General features: G+C 41.7%; 6 protein-coding genes across 7 annotated transcripts; 3 read left to right on the forward strand and 3 right to left on the reverse strand.

The window, feature by feature from the left end:
- Positions 1 to 2,436: 2,436 nt before the first annotated feature.
- LOC124313840 (ER membrane protein complex subunit 3-like) lies at positions 2,437 to 3,556 on the reverse strand. The gene is made up of 4 exons (XM_046778637.1): positions 3,319 to 3,556; positions 2,990 to 3,246; positions 2,766 to 2,927; positions 2,437 to 2,696 (listed from the first exon to the last, which is right to left on the reverse strand). The coding sequence occupies exons 1-4, from the start codon at positions 3,465 to 3,467 to the stop codon at positions 2,515 to 2,517; spliced, it is 750 nt and encodes a 249-aa protein (XP_046634593.1). The 5' UTR covers positions 3,468 to 3,556; the 3' UTR covers positions 2,437 to 2,514.
- A 676-nt stretch (positions 3,557 to 4,232) lies between these two features.
- LOC124313830 (NFX1-type zinc finger-containing protein 1-like) lies at positions 4,233 to 9,200 on the forward strand. 2 transcript variants are annotated; one of them, XM_046778628.1, is made up of 6 exons: positions 4,233 to 4,347; positions 5,184 to 6,488; positions 6,559 to 6,948; positions 7,012 to 7,095; positions 7,168 to 7,913; positions 7,976 to 9,200. In XM_046778628.1, the coding sequence occupies exons 2-6, from the start codon at positions 5,219 to 5,221 to the stop codon at positions 8,930 to 8,932; spliced, it is 3,447 nt and encodes a 1,148-aa protein (XP_046634584.1). In that variant the 5' UTR covers positions 4,233 to 4,347; positions 5,184 to 5,218; the 3' UTR covers positions 8,933 to 9,200. The 2 variants fall into 2 exon arrangements, with proteins under 2 accessions (XP_046634584.1, XP_046634583.1); XM_046778627.1 differs by lacking the exon at positions 4,233 to 4,347 and adding an exon at positions 4,573 to 4,956.
- A 1,523-nt stretch (positions 9,201 to 10,723) lies between these two features.
- LOC124313867 (F-box-like/WD repeat-containing protein TBL1XR1-A) lies at positions 10,724 to 13,817 on the forward strand. Its single transcript, XM_046778693.1, has 9 exons — positions 10,724 to 10,866; positions 11,019 to 11,278; positions 11,747 to 11,905; positions 11,980 to 12,201; positions 12,282 to 12,356; positions 12,421 to 12,542; positions 12,632 to 12,794; positions 12,921 to 13,022; positions 13,463 to 13,817. The coding sequence occupies exons 1-9, from the start codon at positions 10,785 to 10,787 to the stop codon at positions 13,496 to 13,498; spliced, it is 1,221 nt and encodes a 406-aa protein (XP_046634649.1). The 5' UTR covers positions 10,724 to 10,784; the 3' UTR covers positions 13,499 to 13,817.
- Positions 13,818 to 15,717: 1,900 nt separating this feature from the next.
- Positions 15,718 to 17,523, forward strand: LOC124315030 (stromal membrane-associated protein 1-like). The gene is made up of 7 exons (XM_046780386.1): positions 15,718 to 15,785; positions 15,848 to 15,937; positions 16,007 to 16,050; positions 16,193 to 16,332; positions 16,398 to 16,690; positions 16,756 to 17,013; positions 17,079 to 17,523. Exons 1-6 carry the CDS (start codon positions 15,737 to 15,739, stop codon positions 16,818 to 16,820), a joined length of 681 nt encoding a protein of 226 aa, XP_046636342.1. The 5' UTR covers positions 15,718 to 15,736; the 3' UTR covers positions 16,821 to 17,013; positions 17,079 to 17,523.
- A 2,211-nt stretch (positions 17,524 to 19,734) lies between these two features.
- Positions 19,735 to 21,366, reverse strand: LOC124314531 (proline-rich protein 36-like). The gene is made up of 4 exons (XM_046779729.1): positions 21,309 to 21,366; positions 20,981 to 21,130; positions 20,171 to 20,908; positions 19,735 to 20,021 (listed from the first exon to the last, which is right to left on the reverse strand). The coding sequence occupies exons 1-4, from the start codon at positions 21,364 to 21,366 to the stop codon at positions 19,735 to 19,737; spliced, it is 1,233 nt and encodes a 410-aa protein (XP_046635685.1).
- Positions 21,295 to 22,491, reverse strand: LOC124313920 (stromal membrane-associated protein 1-like). The gene is made up of 6 exons (XM_046778767.1): positions 22,424 to 22,491; positions 22,272 to 22,361; positions 22,159 to 22,202; positions 21,877 to 22,016; positions 21,519 to 21,811; positions 21,295 to 21,453 (listed from the first exon to the last, which is right to left on the reverse strand). The coding sequence occupies exons 1-6, from the start codon at positions 22,470 to 22,472 to the stop codon at positions 21,389 to 21,391; spliced, it is 681 nt and encodes a 226-aa protein (XP_046634723.1). The 5' UTR covers positions 22,473 to 22,491; the 3' UTR covers positions 21,295 to 21,388.
- Positions 22,492 to 22,941: the final 450 nt, after the last annotated feature.

The following is a 22,941-nucleotide window of genomic DNA, read 5'->3' on the forward strand; positions in this document are numbered from 1 at the left end:
CATATAATGCAAACACACAACAACTGGATATCTACCTTCTATATGGGTCGTGGAAGCGATCTTTTCACATCAGCTTATCCAATTTGGAAACAGCGGTATGTAGCTAAACATTTTAGAAAATCGGTGTGTATCTCATTTTCTGGTCCTATATAATTTCTAATGTGCTTATTCGGCTTATTCCAATACAGCTGAACCAAACGGTTCATAACCTTTAAGGTGGGATAATTCCCCATCAACTTTTTTCGCTCGAGCCGCTCGACACCGCTTCCCTGTTTAAGCTGTGGTTCAAGCAACGACTGGAAATATCATCATTCCTAATCCCACTAATCTTGGTGCTGATTGCTTTCATTTTTATGGGTCTTTCTTCTCGCTTGAGCCAATAAAGAGAAGGCCCCGACTTCCTACCCCGACGTCACGCTCGACGTCTATACGAAAACAGTTCCAACGAATTTGCCCGCACATGGACCATCAATGAGTGCCAGAACGAAAAGGTCATGGCCAACCATCTATATCACAACGAATGAAGAGATTGGCAAGTATTCGACCACGTCACATTTTCGTTAACCCCATCCACCCCCTCTCAGCGTGTTCCCTCGTATATAAGGGAATGTATTGAATGTATGAATTTAACACCCCTACCACCTTCATATTGACTTCCCTCTTTCCCCCCTTCCCAAAAAACTATTATAGGGCTCTTCAGGATCTGTTTTTTATATAACCGATTTATCTGGCAACGCAGCCAGATAAATCGGCTAATAAAAAAGACCCGGAAGAGCCCGATAAAGCAGACCACAACGGCCCTCCCTCAAAAAATAAAAGATGACATGTCAGTCCAATTTTGCCAGTTTTCACTTTTGCCGGATTTTGATCTGAAACTTGTTTCAAATCAAAATCCGGCAAAACGAATATGACAAAATCGAACTACATGTCCTTTCTCCGTGGCGGGTAGTGGCCGAATGAAGCAGCGCCGAGAGTTTTCCGGGGCCCGGCCTCGCCTGCCACGCAAGTTGGATATTTAACGCCGATATGCATGCATCATTCTCTTTCTCTTATTTCGTCTTGCTTATTACCCCAACACCTTTTCAGTCCAAAGAGGGTGGGCCGGTGGGCGGTAATACGACGCAACTGTTTAGTTAAATAAATGAATGAAACTCGATCAGCAGGGAGTAAACAGACCAAGAGAGTTGGGTGGGAGGGGGTTCTAACATCAAGACGGACGACCAACATATTTTTACAAAAATAACAAATAGACCTGCATTCTGAAAATAAATAGCCTAAGATAAAATTCTTGGGTAAATTTAATTTTTCTTAGTCAATCGTTTTATTGCTGGGAATGACACATAATAGGATTATAGGCCTACAAGTTAACCTATAATCAGCACAAAAAATCGATAGCTATTTTTGGGGAAGAAATATTCTTGTTACAAAATCATGCTCATTCTCATCCAGAATTAAGTTAACAAGATATTTCAGTTGATTTGGTGAGTTATGACATTTTTGTTTGAATGAATGAACTTCGATTTTTAATTTTTTTTTAACTTCGTATCATAATAGTAGCTACGTCGCAATGATCGATACAAATACGTATATTGCAAACAATTATCTAATCAATCGATAGATAAATTTAAAATTTAAATAAATTTGATGTCTACACTCTACAGAAGTGTGTTACTTGTTAGGTTGTTGTTAAGAGTTGTTGTTAGGAAGAGATTCTTTACGACGCCATACAGCGTATGGTTACATACAAGTAAAATTCAAATTGCTGTAAATTATTCGGTTTGAATTTCATAATAATAACAAATTTGAAATTTATTGTCATAGATATGCCGAGAAAATGAATCAGGTATCGGCCCTAGCGCGCGATCAAATGGCAAGTCCACTGGACCGGGTCGTCTACTGGATCGAGTACGTCATCCGGAATCAGGGCGCACCTCACCTTCGTATAGCTTCGCGCAAATTTTCCCTTTTCCAGGGCTGTCTCAGCGATGTTTTATTCTTTGTCGTGTTTTCGGCGCTTTCGTTTTTCTTTCTGGTCTTTTACCTTTGCCGGCACATCATCTGTTCGAATGACCAGGTGAAAATGAATGGCCAGAAAAAAAAGACGAATTGATTTCTGCATGTTTAGCACTTTCACTGTTGAAACTCCAACTGGCCGGCCCTGGCGACCCAAGCCTTTTGTTAATTGGTAGAAATTTATTCAGACGTCTTAAAAGAATGTCCCATTATGACTTTTATCATTGATTGTTTAGAAATTCTAATTGTTTTCACTCACCAATTAAATACAATGGTATAAAGATCATATCAAAGTAGCATTTATAGTATTTTAATCAAACTGGATTGGAAATGCCGAAATGTCGACCAAACGTCATTTTCTGATGGCGACTATGTAGGCAATGTTAAAGAAAGAAAATCTAAAAGAAATTAAACTGTTAGAGATTAGAGTTAAAAGAATTTATTTCTACATTCACGGACAAAATCCACACTTAAGAGACAAATAATAGAATATTATAATGCTTAATCTGTCTTGCTGTGAGAGGTAGTGCCAAGTAACTCTGCTTCCACATTTCGCAGGGCCCACTGGTGCTGAACAATCTCCAGCGATTCCCACTCTGCCTTGAATGCAGCTTTGGGATCTTGAGGCATAGCCATTGCAGCACCAGACATTTGATCAGCCATGGCCTTGGTCTGGTCAGCAGCTGCAAAGATTGAGACACAAGAAATAGTTAGTTTAGTTCTCTCATCATCTCAAGAGATTTACTGCTCACCATTGTTTTCTCCAAGGACTAGAGAGTAGATGCTTCGCAATCCAAACACATTCAAGAAGTACCACGAGGCAGATGAAACCCATGATGCATCCAGCGAAACCAGTTCAACTCCTCTCTGCAACATTGGTTTGAACCTCAGAGTCAGCGGGAATGGCACCTTTGCTGTAAAACATGCTCATATTAGTTTACATTATAGATAAACAGGTACATATGTCTGTTTTTACTTGTAACAAATCCTGAAAAGGCCCAGTTGATCCATCCACCAATAATAATCATGGGAAGGACATTAGTAACGTTTCCCTTCAGCATATCAGTCATTGCATTGGGGTCTGTCATGGGATTGGTGGTGGGGGCAGCCCGTTTCTGAGTTTTGAAGTAGCCCATATCTTCACTGTTGAAAAAATGCCGTCTCATCAGGAAAGCTTGCTTGGGCAAAAATTTCCCATTTTCTCGCAATAGTCTCGAACGAACCAGCGCTTGACTGTAAAGCCGAGAAAAATTAATTTGTCAATTTAGTCTATACAGATCTGCGTGACTGCGATAGTTACAATACCTGTCTTGGACTTGGAGCAACTCCACTTTCTTTTGGCTGGCTATGATGAGGGAGAAATAATGGCGAAGAATACCCACAAGGAAAGTGATCATAATTATGGGTAAAAACACCCAAATACGAATATTTGAATCTAATAATAGTTCTGCCATTTTTCAGCAATTAATCAGTTCAATTTATCAAATGTCAATCAAGCGTTGACAGCAACGTCAACGCCAAAGAAAGCAGACGAAAAGTATTGATTATTTTTATTGGGTTTCTGGTGTTGCCAGATTTATTTAAACGTAGCCGCGTGAGCCGGCGTGAATTGAAAATATTAATCAGAATTTCAGAATTCAGAATCCACAAACAATAATTTAAACAGTTACTCTGTTAGTCGCATGCATAAAATAAAATGTCTTCAACAAAGGTTATGCAAAAAGCGTACTTAATAATGTTTTGTTTGACATGTTGTTTATCAGTTCATGTTCTAGTAGCTATTTCCTTATGTCAAATATATGCTGTTTTTATCGTGACTCATAATTCCCGAATCGATATGTCCAACGCTAAACAATAAATACACGCCACAATCAGCGCAGAGATAATGGCAAGATGACTCATACCTACTTTCCATTTGCGTAACATTCATGAAAACATTAAAGGATGAAGACATTCCAGTTCCACTTGGACACTTACCATGTGTGCATTCTAGCTCACACACTTTCCTTTGTCGGACATGGTCCGGCCCGTTTAAACAGCGATGTCTATGTCCATTTAAACGCGTGAGTCATTTCGTTCGCTGAAAATTGTTCTCTATCTTTCGTGCTTTTGTTATCTCCGTTGGCATGCGAAACACGTCACCTGATATTTCCCTGTCATTCGTGATAGGAAAGGATAGAAAACCTCGTGGAATATAATAAAATCCGTTACTGTAGCTCCAACTTACCACGGGTCTTCATTACTCCAGAACGCACTTTAACGACCGCAATCTATTTGGACCATTATTTTCATAAGTAATTGCCATTTGAGAGATCGTCCGACCCGGCCCCTCCCGTGAGTCCTATTTATAATCTGAAATTGACTAGATTATCTTGTCATTAAGTGATTACTATTTTGCAAATGTTTGTCAATCTTCATGGTCGTATTGTCATTTTACCACGAATCAATTTGAACAACAAAGCTCGTTAAAAGGAAGTTCCTGAAATCGCTTTTCTCCCAGTAAACATTTTTCCAATGAATTCTATTGAAACTGCTGCCCTCTGTGAGTCGTTTCGTAAGCTGTCTGCTGCTGCCAACAACCAATCAAAAGAGAAAAGTCCCGTTTCTATTCAATTCTGCTTTTAAAATTTCGAAATTTGCCGAGTCGGGATAAAGTAATGGGGCCTTGAGGGTACAAGTGAGTCACGCTCTTTTCTTTGTCGGTACCGGGTGTTTTAGCAGACTGCAAGACGATTCCTCCACAATCCACACACAATGTCCACTTCCGATTGAGCAACGTGTTTTTTCCAACGTCGTGTAGGTTGTGAGGCAAAAGAAAGGACTTCCCCCAGTTTTGCTTGACGGAATGCCGGGGTGTTGGACATTGTTGGTGCTCAGTTGATAAATGTCCGACTTCTTTCGTGGTTCTAACGATTTGTGCTCCTCGGCCCGACTTGTTATGAGGTGTGTTGTTGATGCATCATGTCTGTTATTGTCTGTCTCTGGTGTCCACGATTCAATTGTGAATGGTTTACAGGCTTGAAAAATTGTGTCCCATCTGGTTTTGCCAAAGAATTGTCACCTTGTTATGAAATATTTAATTGTTATTTTCCTAGTTCTCACAGAAAGCTTATTGAAACATTGACCTTGAGTGGTTACTAACCCAACATTTCTTTCTTTGTCCCGTGCAGATCTCCACAACATTCGTAACAACTACTCATCGAAAATGCCTGGATACCAGAAAGCTGGTTTTTCGCTTGCCTCGAAATCCAAATCGACCAGTAACTTGAGCAACATGAAACCGAGTACTTCTCCACCGCCAACACATGACTTTAGGGTTATGCATTTGATGCCTCTGATAGCCGATATGCTCTCCAATGATGATGCCACTGCAGATGAATTGCTGAGGCCAAACAGCACCAGGAAGCCTTATCCAGATATTCAAACATATCTCGAGACTCACTTCCGACTTTTGTGGGCCGATTTCATTCAGCCACTTCGTGAAACGATCGGGAAATTCTGCAAAGGCCGTGAGCAAGTTCCACCTGTGGACAACCCAAATCAGCGTATTCATTTCTACCGTAACGTCAGTTTCATTCAAAATTCGTTCCTGTCCAGCGTCACGGTCCCCGACAGATCCGATTCGTGGCGTCGATACAACATCCGGTTTGATTCCATGCCCGGCTTCGACTGGGAGAAGAACAAACGGTTGATTTACGGCGCTTTGGTCTGTCTGTGGAATGCACCCAACAAAGTCATCATCCTGGCCACGGTGTCACGAAGCGATCCCGAGGAACTGGAGAAGGGCTGGTTGACTGTCAGCATCGAAAATCCCCCACACAACTGCGATGACTTTACCAGCAAGACCTACACCATGCTGGAATGCGAAGTCTTTTACGAACCCTACAGGGTCGTCATGGAAGCCTATCAGCAACTCCAGGATGACTCTTTCCCATTCAAAGACCACCTGCTGGGCTGGAAGAAAGATCCTGGCGTTCCCGACTACCTACTCAAGTCGAAAATCCCCGGAAGTCAAGAGTACCGCATCACCAAGAGCGACGGCAATTGCGTCACAACCAAAAACGTTTTAAACATCAGCACTTGGCCGTGTGCTAGTGAATTGGGTGTCAATCCCATCCAGCGGACGGCCCTTCACGCCGCCATGACTCGTCGATTGGCGCTGATTCAGGGCCCACCCGGTACGGGCAAAACGTTCATCGGCCGGAAGATCATCGCCACTCTACTGGACAACAAACATTTGTGGCACGACAGCGGCAACTATGTCCACGACAACGCCCGTCTCGTTGACAAATTCCAGAAAGGGAAAATGCAAGATTTTTGGCAGAGTTACGGTGAACTGTGGAGGGACCAAAGGAGTCCAATTGTCGTCATCTGTTTGACCAATCAAGCCCTGGATCAGTTCCTTGAAGGAGTTTTAAAATGCACCAAAAAAGTCATCCGAGTCGGCAGCCAGTCCCAATCCACTTTGCTGGAAGGTAAAATATTCAAATTGATTTCAATTTCGATTTGTTGATTAATGATATTCTTAATGTTTGATCTGTTTAGGTTACACGATGTCCGTTTTGAAAGATAATGTTGTTCAAGATAGAAAAAAGTACACAGAGTCGACGTTTCTGTACCACAAGTATCGCATGAACGGTCTGAAGAAATGCATCCAGGACACGGTGGATCAAATCCAAGCCCTGACGAAGAAACTGAACAACATGAGGAAGCAGGCAGCTCAATCACCGCTGGGACGTGATCAAGCGGCCGAGTCGTTAAAGACGTTGAAACTCCACCAAATGGAGCAGACGTACCGGGGCCAAATTCGCGAATACAATCGCATCAAAGCCGAGTCGGAAGAGGCACTTTGTCGCTCCGTTGACGTCGTTGGATTGACCACCACAGGTGCCGCTCGTCGCCGGGATGTTCTCGCCCTTTTGCAACCCAAAATCGGTACGTTAAAAATTCTATTTCTAGAAAATTTATGAAATCTTATTTTCCTATTTAAAATTGCAGTTTTAGTTGAAGAGGCCGCTCAAGTCTTGGAGCCGCACATTGTGGCTTCGCTAACTGCCAGTTGTCAGCATCTCATCATGATCGGTATGAAATTAAAGTTTTATCTAATTGCAAAAATGTGAGCAATTTGTTTATATTCAATTTCTCTTTAAATAGGTGATCATTTGCAGCTCAGACCCCAGTGTAATGTTCATAAATTGGCCGCCAAGTATCACATGGACGTTTCGCTATTCGAGCGTCTAGTCAAGACCGGGGTTCCGTCCGTCATGTTGGCCGTCCAGCATCGAATGCGCCCCGAAGTGTCCCGATTGATTGTTCCGTCCGTCTACAGCCATTTGGAGAACCACTCGAGCGTCCTCCAGCATCCGGTCGTTCCTTCCGTCAACCGCAACGTCTTTTTCATCGATCACGACCACCAGGAGGCTCGGGAGGAAGGTGGCAGCAGTTACTACAACAGACACGAAGCCGCCATGGCTCTCCGATTGGCCCATTTCCTCTGCGAGCAAGGTGTGCAGCAGGAGAAGATCACGGTGCTGGTGACTTATGCCGCCCAGATGCGGGCCATGGTGGCCCACCGGCGGGAGCAGTACAAACTGCGCTCGCTGGATCGCGTCCACATCACGACGGTGGACAATTACCAGGGCGAGGAGAACGACATCATCATCTTGTCGTTGGTTCGCAACAACCGGATCAAATCGGTGGGATTCTTACGCACCCCCAATCGAGTTTGCGTCGCTCTATCCCGCGCCCGTCACGGACTCTTTCTCTTGGGCAACATCCGTCTCCTGGCCGGCTCCGGAAGTAAACTCTGGCTTCACGTTCAGAATGTTTTAAACAAAAATGGCGAGCTGGGCAAAGAATTGACGCTTCGCTGCGACCGCCATCATCAACAAACTGTCAAAGTAAGAAATAATATTGGAATTTTATGTAGAAAAAGAATTAATTGTTATTTTTATTTCCAAAGGTTAAATTGCCAGAGCATTTTCCCATTTGCGGGATCGTCTGTAAATTGAAGTGCGGGGCCATTTTGGACTGCGGACATTCGTGTCAACTGCCGTGCCGCAATCAGTGCCAACACGCCGTCGCCTTGTGCCAGCAGATGGTGGAGACTTTGCTGCCCTGCAGCCATTTGATCAAAGTTCCTTGTTCTCTCCGCAACAACAACAACAACATTGGCGGATCGGTCGATTGCGTCGTCGACGGATGTCGTCGTCTTTCAACTCCACTAGCGACAAATTTCGACCTCAAAGCGGAAATTACCAAACTGCTGACCAAATATTCGTCGGACGAGAGTCTGTTCAAGGCGGCCGAGTCGTTGCTCAGAGATAAAAGCGTCGAGGATCAATGGAGGATGTACCAGCGCATGTATTACCTCTGCCTGTCGGCCGTATTCAAGGGCGACCTGGAGCGGAGTTATTCCTATTCAACGGTCAACAATCAGCCGGCCCAAGTGAAGCTGCAGAAAGAGTGGGCCGACGATTTGAGAGCTAGTCACCAGGCCGTCCAGGTCAAGAGTTTGGAGCAGCAAGCGACGGCCCAAATCGAAGGATGTTGGAGCGTCCAGTGTCTGAAAGACGCCTTGTTCCAGTGGCGTCGCCTGGATCTCCTGCGTCAGTGTCTCACCATGTTGAGCGTCGAGCCTCAATCTGACACGTCCCAGACGTGCCAGCACTTGCTCAAAAAGGCCCAGCTCGCCCTGCAGGACGACGGCAGAGGATCGCCGGCCAAGAAGTGGACGACCAGCCAAGAGAACGACGTCTACGCCCTTTTGAAGTCGGTGGCGACGATGATGGAATTTGATCTGACACGCCCAGACGTCCAGATGATTATGGAGACCGAGCCGGTCGAAGATGAGCCACCACTGCCGCCAGATTCCAACAATCTCGATTGCATCTTGTCATTACAAAATATGATTTTGTGATATGTCGCTCTTGTCGTTATACCATTATTTGGTTATATAATCCATTCCATGAGAATCCTGATATTTTTCGGCAGCCATTTGTTCGCAAAATTCAGAGAAGTAAAACAAATGTGAAATTCAATTATTCTAATCACGATTCGTTCGTTCAAAATTCAACCGATGCTGATCTGTGCCTGTTGCCATTGTAAGTCAAACGTTTCCCTGCCTTTAAACATCTATCGAATGTCCATATAGCTGCTGATAAATAAAAAAGCATTGGCGACCAAAATATCCAAGTCACCTTCCCCGTGTAGCCTACTGGCAAAATTACAAGTTGTACTTCACTTTTCGGTTCAAGTGTCAGACCCCATGATGACATTGCGTGAGTGTTGTGGACGCGTATAGGGGAATGCCTTTTCCTATACTTTGCATAACTTTTGGAGTTTCTTACATGTTGTGGTTGTCGGCAATCATGGGGAAATGGTTAGACATTGTAGGTTTTATACGTTACACTGGGATCGGTTAATAATAGCTTACGACTGCTTACGTCGAAGTCAATCGATTTTTATTGTAAAGGTTTTAGGATTGATTGCGATTGACTTTTCGATCGAAATGACGTTAATGGAAATGATTAAAGTCCCAAAATTGGGAAATAATTAATCCATGGATAATTGTTTAACATTTCTTTGTTTTCGAATCGATGGTCCACGGTTCGATTCGATTTCGCCATTCAATAATTAGCTAGGGTATCTTAAATCGCAATTTTAAATGATAATGTCCATAAATTGTATGCAGTTTCCCGTATACATTATGGTAAATGATAACCGATATAAAGCTCATGTTATCAAATTTAATTTTTGGAATCCAGAATTTAAAAAAAAAAAAATTGAAAAAAAATTCCTTGGCAAACAAAAATTCCATACCCGTCTTCATGGGAACTCCTAGCGGCTGATGGCGGCAGCTTTTGAGAAAATATTACACAACATTCTCCAATATATTAAAACATGCTGAGACTTGTTGAAACATGTTGGGTTGTTGAAACATGTTGGGTCTTGTATTTATTACAACATAACATTAGGTAATAATAATATACGTTCTTATGAATCTTAATTGATTAAAGGAGGATGATTTTCGAGGTGATTTTAATCCAATTTTAATAACTGCTAATATTGCGCAACATTCGTCTATTAGTTAAATTTTGTTTTCAAATCGAATCGCGTGAGGATTTTCGATCGCCAGAAATCGTATGACTTGTTTCTAACATCACGAGAGAAATTATTACGTTGCGGACGTTACTTTACATTGGGATTGGTTAATTATTCCTTTAATTCATTCTTTCAACTTAACTGTAATGGATAAAACCGGATAAAATATTGGACTAATTGCGAGCCCGAAGGGCGAAGCTAATATTCGCATACGCAGGAAAAAAAAAGCCATGTCACTTTGTCTGCCTGTCTATCTGTCCTGACCATAGTTCGGGCGTTTTACGACAGATATCGGACTTTTTGGTCTTAAAAATTAGACAAAAAATATGTGATGCGACCAGAACAAAAATAATTTCATTTACTTAATTAGTTCTCCCGTAATTAATGAAAAATTGCTAAAATAATTGTTTTACGACTAGTGACGTCTGACGGTTGTGACTACAACTTTTTCAATTTAGGTCAAAACAAACCACACATTGTTGACACAGACACAGGCTCCTCCCACAAAAACTTGTTCTTTTATTATATATGGATGTTGCCTGAGATAGGCAAAAAAAAAGGCGCGCATTTTCGTTGTTATAAATTCTCCATTCTCCGTTGAGTTGGCTGACACACGTTGCGCGTTTCTGGCTCCTATTGCGTTGACTAAAAAAAAAATTTCTAAAACAATGGCTGAAGCTAAGTTTTCACTGTCGCATTCAAATAATGCAGCAGCCTTCAACGACCAAATACGCTGCAAATTCATTCAAGGTAATTTTAAACCGGTTCAAACTATATTTAGATATTGTCTATCCACGGCATTCGACGAATAAGGTTTCATTCCTCTCGGATGTTCTTATTGGCTAATTTGAATTATCATGTGTGCAATTTAACTTTGTCTGTATGATGCGCAATTTTTGCAGCACCTCCACCTCAGGCTAGCTTGAAAACGGGAAACCTCTACTCGATAGAGAAGTTCCAAACAAGCAAATTTTGTAGAGTTAGATGTGCCAGTTTTCATCCGATTCACTCCAATGTTCTGGCCTGTGGTTTACGTGATTGTAACCGCGTAATCGTGTTTGAGGGGCCAGACTCTTCAAGTGCACTAACAAAATGGGAAGCTAATAGTCGTCAACTGATTGTTGGCGAAATTAACGAATTTGTAACATCCGTCGAGTGGAATGTAAGTACAAAAAGGATTTCCCCAAATAGCCTATAGACCTTATTAAGATCCAAAGGTATGGGTCAAGCCGACCCCTTAGCGGCGCGTTGCAGTGTGAAGGGGTGCCGTGAACAGGAGATTTTTATTTAGCTCGGCCCATGGTGTTGCTCGCAGGACTTTTCGGGTTAATCGTGCCCAAGGGAAGAAAAGGGAGGAAAGGAAAGAATGAAAAAAAGAGGGGACCAGACTTTCCTTTTCTCCCTTTTCTTCCCTCGGGCACGATTTCTTCGAAAAGCCCAAAGAGCAACCTTATCGGGCGAGCCAAATAAAAATCTCCTGTTCACCGGCACCCCTTCACATTGCAATGCGCCGCTAAGGGGTCGGCTTGACCCATACCTTTGGATCTTAATAAGGTCTATAGTTGCTAAGGAAACGTTTTGTCATTTAATTATCACTCGAGTTATTTAATATTTTGATGTTTCGTTGAAGAACGACGGGACCCAGTTAGCTGCCATCTGTTACAATGGCTTGATTGCCGTTTGGAATTATCCAAATAATGCCAAGCTATTTGAATACCCCACCATGATTTTGCAGCACTCGGAAATTGTCTGGAACCCATTCGATCCTAACGTGCTGGCTGTTTATAAGGTATACACCTGAAATTAAAGTTGCGCAACATTCTCTTAAAAATTACTTTGTCAAATTAACATGACGAAAAATAGCCCCCGACATCTGTGAATGACTTCCTGAATGAGTTTGTGATTTTATGTTCGACGACGCAACAACCACTACTTAAAAGATTCGTATCAGAATCCGATTGGTTCTCCACCGTCAAGTGGATCTCCTCTAACCGAATAGCGTGCGGCTACGAGAGTGGAGAATTAAAAATTCTGGAAGTAGAAACAGACGACAATAACGTAACAATGTTGGAGGGACACGACGATGTAAGTAAAAGATATTAGATGTCCTTATTTTCGATTGCATAATACTCGGTATTTATTCATTCACTCACTTTTAATGGCAGGAACGGGTGCGCTCTCTTGCATGGAACGAAAAATTGAAATGTTTAGCTTCTTGTTCAGGAGACAAAACGATTAAGGTCACTTAAATCAGCAAAATAATACATTTAAATGTTTTCGGTTAATTTTTAATTGGTCAAATAGATCTGGGCTGCCGACTCTAACATACTTGTCTATAGCTTGGAGCTCGAAAAGCTGTACTGTCGCAGTATAGTTTGGTATTCATCCAAGGAAGATAAGGGTGAAGAATTGGACTTGATTGCGTGGTAAAATTTCATTTTGATATATCCTGTATCCTATATAGATCTTTATTTGATTTTCCGTCGCAACATTATTGACTGTTTTGTTTAACCAGCGGACTTTTCAACGGGGATATTGTTATCTGGTCTCCGTGCGCGGATGAGCATAAATATCTCCGAGAACATTCCTCTCCCGTCCTTCAAGTATTGTTTTCACCCAATGGAGAGTTTCTTGTATCAAATGGTTATGAGGAAGCAGTAGTCGTCTGGTCCACCAAGGTGAACAAAAATTCTTTTGGCATTCACAAAAATTAAATCTGTGATTAAAAGAACAAATTATGTACTTTCTAACTTGTCTTTATAACATGCAAATCGTTCCATTGGTTTCTTTATATTGAAATTCAGACTTGGGAGCCAATTTACGAGTTAAGAGGAAAATTCTGGATAAATTCGTGGGATAACACTAGTTGCAAATTGGCAATTTCCAATAGAATGGAAGAGTTAATGGTAAACTCTTCTATCCGAGTTATGTACACTATACATAGCGACATCCATATATAATAAAAGAACAAGCTTTTGGGGGAGGAGCCTGTGTCTGTCACGGATAATGTGTCAACACAGGCTCCTCCCCCAAAATGGAACATGCCCAAACATGCCCAAACAAATCACCACCAGATGTCGTCGCCGTGATGACGCAATATTTGATTACGCAACAACCAGCATCACCACCAGATGTCTCGCAGTGATGACGAAATCTTCAAGTAAAGTACTTGGCAGATTTCCCACGATAAAATCTATTACGGGCAGATGATTAAGCTACAGAAAAGCGAATAGCCAAAAAGTACGGCTTTACGCTAGACCAAAGTTCCCCGGATTTGAACGGGGCTCAGGTTGCTCGTATATACCATAAAAGAAACTTAACTGAGTTCGTCTAATATAATTTTCAGACGGTGATTGAAATAAACCCTTCCAAGTCCCACTAACGCGCAACACTGCACGGACGTCAAATAAGGGATAAGGAGGATAATAAATTAGCCACCCCGAAAAATATTATAACAGAAATTAAAACCCAACCCATCAACTCTTGACGACTCTTGATTGATTTTCAACTTTTGCGTTTTACCCGAGCAGCACTTGTGGAATTTAGTTATCTTTCTCCATTTGCTTGTATCTTGCTGAATTGATAGCAAAGTTTTATTTGTTTATTAGCCTTGAGATAATTGTTATCAAGTCCTTTTGATTGTGAGTAGAAGTATGTATATACTTGCAGCTAGCAGTAAAATAAAAACCCATACAATCATCTGTTTATGCTGTCGCTATACTCTCTAAGAAACGCTGTGTTGAAAAAGGGAAACATGACCATGCTTTGAAAATATTCTAAATTCTATGTTTTCAAAACGGAAACACATAGTTTAAAAAATGGAGTAAATTTCTTTTTCTCATTTTTACCTTCGCGCCACTTTTGACATTAAACCTAATAAACGCCCCTCATTAAACGACACATGATTTAACTAAACATTGCGTTAAGAAAAGGTAAACATGTTAACTTTTTGCATCTCTTTGGCGGGATGTAAAAAACAGAAGGTAGAATAATTATTCAACATACTTAATAAAAGGCCCATGCCACTTATTTGATATGGCTGCGATGGGTATTGAACTCGGGACTCCCGGGTCCCAGTTCGATGCTGATCCACTGTGCCATTCTGGATATATTTAAAATATTTCACAATCATGGCATATTAGACGATGGGCGTTGGGACCTTTGAAAATTTTTCCGAATATCCAAACATCACTTCCAATTCGCTTCGTAGCACCCATCACACGCACCACACAAATGAATTAAAAAACATTATGTGAGCCATTTGGCGACACACTCGATGCATAGATATGCTTAGTCAACTATATCGACGGACAAACTAGATGTATAGGCCATTTCACGCACCGTGCCTATGCACGTTACGTATGTTTAGGCAATACGCATACATATAGCATACGAAAGAAACAGTACCCAATGAAAAGCTTTTTTTACACTATTGTATTAAAGTATGTTGACTGATAGTACTTTTGGGACTTAAAGTACTTAATCTCTTGAATCGTACTTAGTTGAAAAAGTTGTTTATGGCTTTCTTGAAACTATGTTTGGAATTGTCCCCTCAATGAATTTTTTTTATCTAATAAAATGAATATATAGAGGATGCAGAGGATTAGATTTTTACCAAATTAAGTATAAATGCATTAGCTGCAAATTAAGGTATTCAACTTTAAAGTTAATTCATTTATTTATGTAAATAAAATTTTGTAAGAATTTCGAGAAATATGCAAATAAGGGGAGGGATAACAAGGCCATGGCTTCCAGCATAGCCTGGGGTTCTTTCGGGGCGGTTAGGTTAAAAACAAAAAGAAAACAAATGTGTTTGGTTGGGGGGAATCATTTTTGTTTCGAAAAAAATTTCTAAACATCGTGTGTCGGAGGAGGTGACAAACAAGTCATGTTTAGATATAGCAAAACATTAGTTTCCTTTTAGAACACAGCGTTTCTTAGAGAGTACTCAGCAAATTAACTCCGACATTTGCGTCGAGGTAAGCTCTTCCATTTTTTGGTTTTTGGTAATTAAATTATGGCCCGAAGAAGAGGCCAAACGAACTGGACATACCGTGACGATGATCTCAAATACTCGAGAGATCACGTACTTGGTCAGGGGGGTTTCGGTTCCGTTCATCTCGGCCGTTTCCGTGGAAACAAAGTGGCTATCAAGAAAATTCAACTACACACAACGTCCAACGACGAACGGGAAATCCGTTTGCAAGGGAAGCTGAAACACAGAAATGTTTTACCAATCCTAACAGCAACAGAGGATGAAGACTTTAGGTATAATTCTGTTTCATTTTCTTTGCGCTAGTTTTTTATTTTTTTGGTTTTTGGTTTATTATTTGTTTAAATTTGATTGCTACATTCAAGGTACAGTATCCTCAAAAAAAATCCGAATGCGATTTTTTTTGTGGAAACCATCTAGCGGTTGGTGAAGTAAGTAAACATTGCAGAAGTTAAGAATTGTGCGGAATTTGCTGTCAAAACTCAAAAATGGAATGACGAATGGCGTCTGCTTCTATGATTCAGTTAAAAATGGTTGCCTGTGCCTGTGCTCTGCCCCGGCTCCAAGTTAACGTGCCCCTGCCTAAACTTCACTTCCGCGGCTCTACGTTGAATGTGACTGTGTTAAATGTTACGTGATGAAGACAACAAATATTGCTTTGACTGTGATGCCAAAGGTTTCTTTTTAAATAACAACTTAAGTGATTTTTCTGTTGCTAAAAATTGTATTTATATCTAGGACCAAGATGGGCTTCATGGAATCTTGGAATTTTCTTATGTATCCGTTGTGCAGGATTTCATCGGAACTTGGGGGTGCACATATCTAGAGGTGTGATAATTAAAACTTGTAAAATGCCAAAGTTTCAAAGCTAAAGGTTTCGTTTGTTTAAACTCATAGTTAAATCAGTCAATTTAGACTCGTGGACCCCAGAACAAGTAGTTGTAAGTATTAACATTTTTTAAATTTTGTATCATTAGTGTAAGCATTAAATTGTATCTCAATTTGACACTATAGTAACACAAGTTTGATCTTTTTAGGCATTTCCTCATCGATGAGTCATTTCTTTCTCAAACTACATTACAGTCCCTGCAGCAAATGGAAAAAAGCCGAGCAAGGGCAGTGTATGAAGCCAACCTTCCTGATACTTTTCGAATGCCACAGACAGATTCAACCCTGGAGGGTTTCATAAGAGCAAAATATGAAGCTAAAAAACACATAGCCAAGTAATGCAATTGATTAACCGTTGATTTTATTCTTGTTTTCATTGGAACATCCATATTTTTTTTAGAGAATGGGTTTGTCCATCGACAGTGAAGGTGTCATGGGATGCCGAGATTGAAATGGAAATGAAAGGAAAAAAGGAAGCCAAACGCAAGACCAATGAAAGTCCTGCCACCACCCTCGAGTTTCCTCCTAGCCAACCGTCGTCACGCACTCCTCGGACTGCTGAATCGACGTCGACAATCAGTTCAACTTCCTCATCAGCGGTAAAAGAAGTTAATCTACCGGCTCCGATCGAAGTGCCATCCCTACCTGCACCTACCAAAACTAGCTCGGCCGCTCAAGACCTATTAGGATTAGGTAGATTTTACTTCTACTATGCATAATACGATTGACCACAGTAACGTAAAGTTAATTTTTTACAGATACGGCAATCAACAGCTCAACAGGGAATGATTTATTTGGTGGATTATTAACCAGCTGCCACTAATAATGGTAGTACTAACAATGTAATGGGAGGAGCCTCGAAAAATGCCGACGAAGACAGTTTTTTCAACCAGAAAACACCCAGTACAACGGAGAAACGCATATTGGACAAGAATTCATTATTACCCTGTATAACCAGGGCGGTGCAACCACTTCTGTTGCTGTTCCACCTATGCAAAATATATTTGCTTCTTAAGGTAGTGGAAAACATTGAAATATTTCGACGTTCCCATTCAAAACAAAAAACTCTTTTCATTTTCAGGAGTTTATTCGACTCCTCAACCGTCATACATACCCAATCCTTCAATGAATCAATCGGCATTTGGATCGTCTCCGTCAATGAATCAAACAAACTGCATGATGGCTCTACGCTGTCGCGGTGCTACTGCACCTAGTCCCAGTCTACTGAACAGTGCCCCAGCCTACGTCATTCAGCCTCATCCCTTAAACAATCTGCCCCTTCCTACAACAATATTTCTTTTTATTGTAATATTTTTTGTGTAATGTTTGCTTTATTATTAATAAGAAGACTGTAAATCATTTTTGGCTCTTGTCTGTTGGTGCTCTCTCTTAATGGAATCTCCGAATTCTACCAAAACACACAGTTCAATTCATTTGTTTGCATTGTATTCTTCCACTATATTGCTTAAATCAAGCCATAAATATCCTACAGTGGCAGACAATACATAATATTCATTTTCCACGAAAGATAACCAGGACGATTCAATTTCGCCCCACAATTCATTGAAATTACCTATCCCCGGATTGGTCATGTTGAATTCTTTGATGAAATTCCGCCAAATGGATGTCATTGGCATGATTTCCGTACTTTGCGTTGGCCACAATATGCTTGACATGTCCTGGGATGCAATCCATGTTTTCACTCTTTTGGATGAATGAATGGGACTCCTGAAATGGACGATGGTTCTCCCGACAGCAGCAACGTTTTGCAAAACACCCAAATACTGGTTGATGCTGCGAGGTTCTTCAACGTGGTGGATCTCTCGTGGGCAATCGTATGACACGCACCCGGTAACCAGCACCGATCTTTGACGGGAATAGCGCATTGGAATTGAAATTAAATCTCCTGCTGCATTCAATCTGAAATTTAAAAAATATTATAAAATCAAATCAATAACCGAATCACACAAATCAAATTTACAAATACCCAAATCTATGGTCATCGATGAAAATACAATTTTTCCAGAAAGAAAAAGATGATGATGCAAACTGCACGGCGAACAACTGTTGTTGTGACATGTTCAAGAATGGTGATGGGACTCACGACGAGTTTCACCTTTTTATAGTCTACCGTGTTCTCACACCCTTTTTCTACCGTCACAAAGGGTATGGGGGTTGAAAATAGAAAAGAAAATAATATGCGTTTACAAGTCAGAAATGGTATAGTTTCTAAGTATATTTTTGCACCGGACGTGGCCAAGGCCACTCAATCAAAATAATGTTATAAGAATTAACTAACGAAGGTCATACATATAGCTAGGCCATAGTTTACTCACCCATACCCCGTAAAATAACCTGACTTTACCTATCCCAATATTGCTCGCATCAAGGTCGTATAGAAATGGAGCAAGGGGGGTGGGGGGGGGGTCGTTCAGTCGTTAGAAAAATATCGGCTAAAGTTAGTATTTAACAGGTATTTCATTCGTCACCATGTTTCGTGCTGATCGTGGCCGAAAACATTTAAACGATCAGGAACGCGCAAGTATTATTGCGTTTACGGAATGTGGTAGAACCGTTTCTTTTATAAGTGAGCGCATGGGAATATCGTGTAGTACCGTATCTTTATGGCAAACACGTTATCGCGAAACAGGGGAAATAATTAGGCAAAGGGGTTCCGGTAGACCCAGAAAATTGACACCTGCAGATGAAGAAAATATCGTTCAGGCGGTCGCTGCAAAACCTATCACAACAGCACAAGAAATCGCAGGCAAGTTTAATGTTATATGATCGCATGAAATATAATTAACATTGTTTAAATGTCGTAGATGTCGTCGGTGTTGTTGTGTCACCAAACACGATCATAAGTGTTCTTAAAAAAAGGAATATTCATCCCAGGCGTGCTGCGCGTAAATTATTTTTAACGCCACAGCACGCAAATTTGCGCTTAGAGTTTGCGTTCCATTTTGCGAACGCACCCGAAGCGTATTGGGAAAATGCAATTTTCACGGACGAAAAAACCTTTGGGTAATGTTAAGATACATTTATTTATAATACATAATCTGAATCTAATAGCAAATTCATGTTAGATCGGACGAGTGTGGACGAGTGTTTGTTTACCGGCTTGATGGGACCCGTTTCGACAAAAACCACGTCCAGATAAAAGACCGGAGTGGAAGAAAATCTGTTCCCGTCTGGGCATGGTTTTCCGCAAGGGGGGCCGGCGATTTCGTCCGCATTCACGGAAAATTCAACTCCGAAAAATATCTGGAAATCCTGGGAGACACCTTACTTCCTTCAGTTCATCTTAGATTTCCAGAAGGGATGCGCATTCCGTTTGTCCACGATAAGTCTCCCATTCATGGAGCCAATATCATCAAGCATTGGTTTGAAGATCATCCAGAATTAGATGTTCTTCCCTGGCCGGCTAAGGGGGCAGATCTCAACCCGATCGAGAACGTTTGGGGTGACATCGTTAAAGACTGCGAGTTTTTTCGACCCCGTACTGACGACGAAGTTTTTGAGAGGGCAAATTCTATTTGGGAGGGTTACAGAAACAATGCAAACTATTGGCGAAAACTTGCTCTTTCCATGATCAACCGTCTTCGTCTTGTTGTTGAAAATGAAGGGCATTGGACAAAGTATTGAAATACAAAAAGTCATGAAACGAAAATTTTGTTTTAAATATCTTTTTATTTCAGAAACAAACAGTACAAAATACTATGTATAGAAATATGATATTATATTGCAAATCTGACAGTAGGGAGACTGGTGTAGGGCTTGGGCAGAATGACGTAGAACGGCAACAGAATCCGCTTCCGAATGACCAGTGGAGACAGTGCGGATGTCCCTCCGACGGAAGAACTTCTGACGGCTCCGTTGATCTGACTGGCCTGCGGCAATGCAGTTGGGATCATCCGCATATTGATGGCCGGTTTCGGCTCTTCCGGCGGAGGCAATTTGCTAGTGGAAGGTTTCGCCGGCTCTTCAATCGGTTTGATTGGTTTGGGTGGTGGCTGTTGTTTCACTTCCGGCAGAGAAGGTTTGAATTGTTTCTGAGCCAGTTACGGCGATTGTTTCACATCCGGCTGGATAGCTAAAGGTTTCTTCGTTTTGGGAGGAATCACTGGCGATTGGGGCGTGGTCGACTTCTCCGATTCCGGTTTAATCTGGAACTGTAAATGAAGACCGGCTGTGATGGATGGGACCTGGGCTTGATTGTCATCCGCACTCGACCGGCGGCTGCGGCTCTGCGTCGGAGTTGTGGCCGTCGAATTCGGTCGCGACTCGAACGACGAGCGGATGTTTGAAATTTGTTGGTCCACATGCCTCCGCCGGAAGGATCGGAAGGCAGAGAACGGCCCAATCCGGTAGAATGTGACTCGGCGTTCTTCTGGAAGAGATTGTGGTCGTTTTCCGTCTTGATTGTCATCTGCGATGGAGCCTGGACCGGTCGCCAAGACGATCCAGGGCCGGAAGAGAAATCCACAGTGTTGCTGCGACGGGCCCGCTCCTTCCAGCTGGGAATAGGAGCCATGGCCGCCTTGATGTATTGCTCCGCCTTTTGCAATTCCTTTTGAATCGCTGGATTTAATAGAGGCGGAATTGTCTGAGCCTCCGCCGGTTCGACGGAAGGAACTGAACTGGACTTGTCGCTGGATTCCGACTCGACTGGCGCCACTGGCGGATCGGCTGCTTTCTTTAGAGGGGCTTCCGGCAGATTGGTAACCGGAGGAGAAGGAGGAGACACGATGGGTGCGGATTTAAAGTTGAAAGCGGATGCAGGTGGAGTCAATTTGGGCGACGTTTTAGCCCGGATAAGTTGAGGCGGATTCTTCTGGACGGCTTCCACCAGCGGATTGGCCTTTTCAGGCTTAATGGCTCCATCCAGCGGATGAGTTTTCTTGTTGGCCCCTGGCGATTAAGGAGCAAAGAGAAGGGGCAGATTGTTTAAGGGATGAGGCTGAATGACGTAGGCTGGGGCACTGTTCAGTAGACTGGGACTAGGTGCAGTAGCACCGCGACAGCGTAGAGCCATCATGCAGTTTGTTTGATTCATTGACGGAGACGATCCAAATGCCGATTGATTCATTGAAGGATTGGGTATGTATGACGGTTGAGGAGTCGAATAAACTCCTGAAAATGAAAAGAGTTTTTTGTTTTGAATGGGAACGTCGAAATATTTCAATGTTTTCCACTACCTTAAGAAGCAAATATATTTTGCATAGGTGGAACAGCAACAGAAGTGGTTGCACCGCCCTGGTTATACAGGGTAATAATGAATTCTTGTCCAATATGCGTTTCTCCGTTGTACTGGGTGTTTTCTGGTTGAAAAAACTGTCTTCGTCGGCATTTTTCGAGGCTCCTCCCATTACATTGTTAGTACTACCATTATTAGTGGCAGCTGGTTAATAATCCACCAAATAAATCATTCCCTGTTGAGCTGTTGATTGCCGTATCTGTAAAAAATTAACTTTACGTTACTGTGGTCAATCGTATTATGCATAGTAGAAGTAAAATCTACCTAATCCTAATAGGTCTTGAGCGGCCGAGCTAGTTTTGGTAGGTGCAGGTAGGGATGGCACTTCGATCGGAGCCGGTAGATTAACTTCTTTTACCGCTGATGAGGAAGTTGAACTGATTGTCGACGTCGATTCAGCAGTCCGAGGAGTGCGTGACGACGGTTGGCTAGGAGGAAACTCGAGGGTGGTGGCAGGACTTTCATTGGTCTTGCGTTTGGCTTCCTTTTTTCCTTTCATTTCCATTTCAATCTCGGCATCCCATGACACCTTCACTGTCGATGGACAAACCCATTCTCTAAAAAAAATATGGATGTTCCAATGAAAACAAGAATAAAATCAACGGTTAATCAATTGCATTACTTGGCTATGTGTTTTTTAGCTTCATATTTTGCTCTTATGAAACCCTCCAGGGTTGAATCTGTCTGTGGCATTCGAAAAGTATCAGGAAGGTTGGCTTCATACACTGCCCTTGCTCGGCTTTTTTCCATTTGCTGCAGGGACTGTAATGTAGTTTGAGAAAGAAATGACTCATCGATGAGGAAATGCCTAAAAAGATCAAACTTGTGTTACTATAGTGTCAAATTGAGATACAATTTAATGCTTACACTAATGATACAAAATTTAAAAAATGTTAATACTTACAACTACTTGTTCTGGGGTCCACGAGTCTAAATTGACTGATTTAACTATGAGTTTAAACAAACGAAACCTTTAGCTTTGAAACTTTGGCATTTTACAAGTTTTAATTATCACACCTCTAGATATGTGCACCCCCAAGTTCCGATGAAATCCTGCACAACGGATACATAAGAAAATTCCAAGATTCCATGAAGCCCATCTTGGTCCTAGATATAAATACAATTTTTAGCAACAGAAAAATCACTTAAGTTGTTATTTAAAAAGAAACCTTTGGCATCACAGTCAAAGCAATATTTGTTGTCTTCATCACGTAACATTTAACACAGTCACATTCAACGTAGAGCCGCGGAAGTGAAGTTTAGGCAGGGGCACGTTAACTTGGAGCCGGGGCAGAGCACAGGCACAGGCAACCATTTTTAACTGAATCATAGAAGCAGACGCCATTCGTCATTCCATTTTTGAGTTTTGACAGCAAATTCCGCACAATTCTTAACTTCTGCAATGTTTACTTACTTCACCAACCGCTAGATGGTTTCCACAAAAAAAATCGCATTCGGATTTTTTTTGAGGATACTGTACATCGTCCTGGAACTGTGTGTTGGGACACTTGGAAATGTTATCGAAGAAACTTATGAGGGGCCTCAACTGCCGTCTGATGTTGAGATTTTCTACCAAATAGCCGATGGTCTCGACTACATCCACTCGAATAAACTGATCCATCGCGACATCAAACCGGATAATATTTTAATTTCGCGGGATGGCTTCGTGAAATTGTCGGATTTCGGT

This window comes from Daphnia pulicaria, chromosome 10, assembly GCF_021234035.1.
Source record: "Daphnia pulicaria isolate SC F1-1A chromosome 10, SC_F0-13Bv2, whole genome shotgun sequence".
NCBI classification, from domain to species: Eukaryota; Metazoa; Arthropoda; class Branchiopoda; order Diplostraca; family Daphniidae; genus Daphnia; species Daphnia pulicaria.